Source organism: Anguilla rostrata, chromosome 6, assembly GCF_018555375.3.
Source record: "Anguilla rostrata isolate EN2019 chromosome 6, ASM1855537v3, whole genome shotgun sequence".
Taxonomy (NCBI): Eukaryota; Metazoa; Chordata; class Actinopteri; order Anguilliformes; family Anguillidae; genus Anguilla; species Anguilla rostrata.
The window spans coordinates 49,508,455-49,513,845 of record NC_057938.1 but is presented as its reverse complement, the minus strand read 5'-3'; the positions used below and the strand labels follow the sequence as shown (position 1 = coordinate 49,513,845).

General features: G+C 40.1%; 1 protein-coding gene across 1 annotated transcript; it reads right to left on the bottom strand.

The window, feature by feature from the left end:
* Nucleotides 1–3,578: 3,578 nt before the first annotated feature.
* Nucleotides 3,579–5,356, bottom strand: sf3b6 (splicing factor 3b, subunit 6). Its single transcript, XM_064340301.1, has 4 exons — nucleotides 5,171–5,356; nucleotides 4,524–4,642; nucleotides 4,285–4,423; nucleotides 3,579–3,907 (listed from the first exon to the last, which is right to left on the bottom strand). The coding sequence occupies exons 1-4, from the start codon at nucleotides 5,198–5,200 to the stop codon at nucleotides 3,818–3,820; spliced, it is 378 nt and encodes a 125-aa protein (XP_064196371.1). The 5' UTR covers nucleotides 5,201–5,356; the 3' UTR covers nucleotides 3,579–3,817.
* Between the last annotated feature and the right edge of the window lie 35 nt (nucleotides 5,357–5,391).

The following is a 5,391-nucleotide window of genomic DNA, read 5'->3' as shown; positions in this document are numbered from 1 at the left end:
TTCTGAAGCTGCGTGCATTGATTGAGAAACTAAATCATGTGTATTTAGGCGTGATGGGTGTGTGTGTACGGGGGAGGGGTGGGGGTGGGGGGTGCATGGTGAACTTGTTATAAATTATGATAATTACAATAATTTGAATAAGTATAGGAAGGTAACACCTAAATCCCTTAGGTTTTTACCACTGAAAACTAAGAAATGTTCAATGTGATATTTTCTCTGAAGAAATAAAGTGTGCTTGACGAAGGTCAAGGAAAGTCATAAACTGGAAAGTATTAATAATATGAAATTATTGGAGTTTTTTTTCAGGATTCTGGTTTGATAAATAATCATAAAGTGAACTGCTGCAGGTTTATACTGAAGAAAGAGTATGGAATTAAACCTGGGTTGACCAGGTTTAAAAAGGAACACAATTTATTGTACAGTAACTTGAATCTTATGATAAAAATATTGAAGCAGCGCATGCTAAAAAAGAAAAAGACATCTAAAGGTAGAAAGGGTGTCAGTACTCATCAAACATAACGAATCCACGGAACTGTGGCTGTGGCAGGAAATTGCATAAGCATAATTTCCATCTGATAAGGTGTTAAGGAACCTGCCAAGACAAAAAAACAGATGAAAGCACAAATCTTAGCCTTATTTCCTATTCGTCCATAATGAGCAGAATGGTTTGTGGAATGCACATTTTAAACTCTAAATTAGGAATCTTCGGCATGCTACTTTGGGCAAGCAGCTCTACCCCTCCGATCATCATGGAAAGCATCCTGAAATATGTGGTAAATGTGGACTATCTTCATAATGATAAATATATTTCACAGTAGTGACACAATCCTTTATCCTCCACACTACATGGCTATTGTGTTATTGTCCTTGTCAAGGGCAGCCAGTGGACATCTACTGGTACAGCTCCTGCTTTGTGGCACACACTCCAGTATAAAGAAATGTGTTTCGAACATAACATTTTCCTCCTCGTAGCTTTTCTCAACAGTCACGGGGCTCAGCAGCGTGTCTGCGGGGGGTAAATCATTCTCACTGCGTCACTCCTCTGCGGAGATCGCATTAGACAGACGGGACTAGGGTGCGGCGACTCATTCACGATTAACTGCAGGCTACACTGTGCGAGCTGACAGTCAGCTGCAGTAATGCTACATGCTACCCAGCGCTCCCCTGCAGGGAGACTCGCTGGCATTATCAAGAGACCCTGGGCTCACACACCCAAAAAGCCGGTTCCCCTATTGTGGTAGGCTTGTTTTTCCGCCACAACGAACACTTATTCTTCCAGAGATGGCAATCATAGCTCCTGGTGGTCGCAAGCAGTCAACTGCGACATCCCAGGATCTCTCCTGTGATGATTGCAGCGCCAGGCCCAGCGCAGTGTTTGAATCAAGAGGCTCTTTTCACTGCAATATTCCCCTCCTTCTGCACCATTCGACAGGGAGGAGGCAAATGCAGAACGGCAGGATTCAAATCATCCACTTGAGGTGAGATGAAAACCCTTCTGCACAGCTGGAGCACGCTGAATTCCTCAGTACATATGGAATTGAAATGTGCAAGGAGTTCAGTTCAAATTGCGGAACATTCATGAATATAATAGTGAAACGCTAATCATAATCCATTGTCAACACGTGTGTGTGTGTGTGACAACATCTGGAATTATACAAGCTTTTGCATTAGAAATGGTGCCCAAGATTTTTTTATTCTGTTTGGCTGGAAATACACAGGCACTTCAAAATGGCATTTCCTTAAATTACTTTTAAGGCAACGTGAAGAGAACATGACATCACAGCATGAAAACAACATGACATCACAGAATGACGGCCTCTTTCCATTTTCCTGCCGCTTGCATTTTCATTCAAAAAAAAAAAAATGTATTCTTCTCCCTGTGACCCTGACCTGTTTGCTCACAATGGCCACAATGCTGTTCAGCGAGCCATGGCATTCGAGGGGTCAGCTAGGGGCACCGCCATTAATGAACTGCCGCTATGCCAGCGTCCTATTGACACGCGCCACTGGCTTTGTGATAAAGACACCACCTTTTATCTCAATTTCATGGCTGGCTACCTGGCCAAGCTTTTTTTCAGAATTGACTTGATAAAAGACAAAGAAATTGTATTTCTGTTTTCAGAGCTACCTGACCCAACTGTGTTTGCATTGACTTTTTTGTATCTACGGTTTAACTGCAATAGTTCAACAATGCATTTAGCCTCGCCATCTGTTGTTGTGTGCTTTTTGAAGGCACGCAAGCTTGCTGACCTTGCACCATTATGCCATGTTCATCCTGGAGTCCATAGTGGAGGGGCTAAAGAATTTTGAAAAAGAAAAAAAAAAAACATTCCATCAGAGCTACTCTTTAACGGTTTTAAAGTGAAAAGAGGGAGGAGGAACTGAACATTTTTCGCAATTCAAATGTGAGACGACTGCTTTGAGCCAGCATACAGGTACAAGTGGAAAAAAAGAAATGCAAACGTGCACATGGAAAGCCATGTGAACTGGGATTATATATCACCAATTTTCACTGACAGCAATATTAACAATAAATTATGTCTGTTGTTTTGAATCCCAGGGCAGATTCAAAGGTCAAATTGCACTGACCTCAGTTGAAATTGTAATCAGTACCCATACGTTTTCCCCAGACAGCGAACTAAAAACTATACGCTGAAAACGTCCAACTGCCATGTGCCTTTTCTTCCCGTAGATGGCAGTAAGCACTCAGAGAGAAAAAAAGGGCTTCAGCGCATTGGAATTTTCCAGAACTGCTCAGAGGACTGATACCGCTATGAAACAGGACTGCTGCACTGGATGCTTCACATCGCTGCATTATTCAGAGTCAACTCTGAAATCCGTCCCGTCAATTCCAGCGGCTCGGCTGGGTTGAACGTACTGCCAAATAAGAGATGGGACTACAAAGCAATGTGCAAGGAAAAGGGGCGACAGCTAAAAATTCTGTAATTTGAACTTAAATTTCATTCTAATTTAAATCAGATCATCTGACATCTCATTTGGTCTCTATTATTTTTGTTGTAATTAACAAAAATGCAAAAAGCTATTTCATTCTATTACTAATTACACAAAAAACTTGTCTACAAATGTCAGTTAATGGAGAAATCCAACAGACTTTTCATCACCATTTGAGGTACGACTACTTGTATTAAAGATGAGATGCCATGACTGCATATGAAGAGTGGAAGCATTTTCAGAATTCAATTCAACACACTTACCACTAGTACTCCAAGAATATCTGGTATCCAACTGCTTGACATTCTGTTTTACTGTGATTCCGTCCTGACGAACACCACCCAGAATGTGGTAAAATGCATTCCCTGTCTTGATGTCGTCTACAGCTCATCATTCTTCCAGCATCGATTTGTTTTAGCAAAATTGTGAGGAGTACTTATGGAACACTCCCTTAACACAAGTCAAATACTGGGAGCATTGCAATGTTCCCACAAAAATGAGCTGGATGAGTGGCCCCTTTCATATTAACAGGGCAATTCCCCTGAGAAGGATCTGGTAGTTCACAGACCTTATGAATGTCAACTTTTACAATTATTTGATACAAAACACCATTTAGAGTCATGCGATTACAAAAACTGTCATTTTAATGTTGCAAATGCACAGACTGAACAAATTAACCATACATACACACTGTCTTACAGTGTATAAAAAGATGCAAAATAATGTAAATGTATTATACAAAGTAGATCATTGTAAATACGATGGGGGGGGGGGGGGGAGAGGCAAAATCACTCAAATTTAATCAAAATCACCGAAGTTTTAAGAAAAATGATGTACACATGGATCTTTCTATTTAACAAAACATCTATTTTGGTGGGTCGGTGTTGATGCCATATTTTTCCTTGAGGAGTTTCAACTGTTCCTCCTTTTTCTTGGTGTCCATTTTTTGGAAAGCCTGAAAATTAAGAGAAAAAAAATTGAGTTCATCAAAGTATTTTTTAAGTATGTAGCTGACACTCATCTATGACATTTTATTTATAGATGAGGGTGACTTAGCTTACATTATTTTTTACATGTCCATTAATAGCTGGATATTTACTGAAGCAACTAAAGTTAAGCACCCTGTTAAAGGGTACAATGGCAGCACCCCAATGGCTGGGATGACCCTGAATGTAGAATAACACATTGGGTTCAGTCTATTTTTTAAACCTGGTTGCTGATTTCAGGACAGAAAGACTTGGATGCCTAGAAATTTGTATCAAATCCTTACTTCTGAATGAAAATGCACATTGAGTGCTTAGATTTGCTAACAGCACAGAGTATCATACTTACCCTGTTAGCATTGTAGTACAAGACCACGAGATACCGGTTGCAGACATTGAAGCCAGACAAGTGATCGCAGGCGTTCTTTGCGTCAAATATGTCTTCGTAGACCACATATGCTGTTCCTCTGCTCTCTGGCGTGTTCCCACTAGCCGGACAAAAGCACATCAGGAATATGGAGCGTACAATTACAGATTTACCATTTTGTAATTCGAACAACCATAAATATTAAAATAACGTTTACTTACACTCGGATTTGCCTTATTGGTCCATACTTTCCAAATATGTCGTACATTTCTTCCGCTGTGATTTTATACGGTAGATTTCGAATGTAGAGTATTCTGTTGACTTCTGGAGGTAATCGAATCTTAAAAAGACAAGATACACAAAAATATGTTAAAGCAGTGTTTTTCGTGTCAACTTATATTGACCAACTAACTGCTTACACTGGAACGTCACATTAGGCCAAGTACGATACCATTTCAAATAATATATCCACTTTCAAAGATCAACTGACTAAATTATAATTCAAAAAGTAAGCTAGACTAATTCGTTTATTTACAACCGGCAAAACCATATCTGTGTGGCCAAAACTAGCACCATTAGCACAGCAGACAGTGTTACGACGTTTTTACGAAAATAATGCGTTCGTTCACATATACTATCGTCCTAAAGCAGGTTACGCTAAACCAAATCTTATCAAACGAATGGAAAACGACGCATTACAGCATGTTAAAACTAGCTAGCTAGCTGGATGAAATAGCTCATCAACAGAGGCCTACTCCGAGTCCAGGCTAACCATCAAGAATATCAATGCTGATAGCTAACATAACTAGCACGCCAACAAGAACGACACATCTTCAAAGAGAAACCTTTGCTACATCAATGTCCTTACATTGGCACGTTTCGCAGCTTGCATAGCCATTTTTGCTTGGGGTTTGTTGAATTTCCTTCTTTGAACGACACAAATTAAACTCAAACGGAGACGATTTGTTTTGCTAACACTGGCTAAAGATACTTATTCAACAGACGTCACAATGCAGTTTCAGCGCATCCGGAAAAAGGGGGCTTGGACGACGAATGATGACGAAATCCGACATACAACATGGTGCCTTT

What these genes read in the sequence shown, in the direction of transcription:
- sf3b6 (XM_064340301.1), bottom strand. Translation starts at nt 5,200, where the DNA reads ATGGCTATGCAAGCTGCGAAACGTGCCAAT. An exon ending in AAGCTGCGAAACGTGCCAAT is followed by an intron (nt 4,643 to 5,170) that starts GTAAGGACATTG and finishes TGTCTTTTTAAG; the next exon opens with ATTCGATTACCTCCAGAAGT. An exon ending in CCAATAAGGCAAATCCGAGT is followed by an intron (nt 4,424 to 4,523) that starts GTAAGTAAACGT and finishes TTGTCCGGCTAG; the next exon opens with TGGGAACACGCCAGAGAGCA.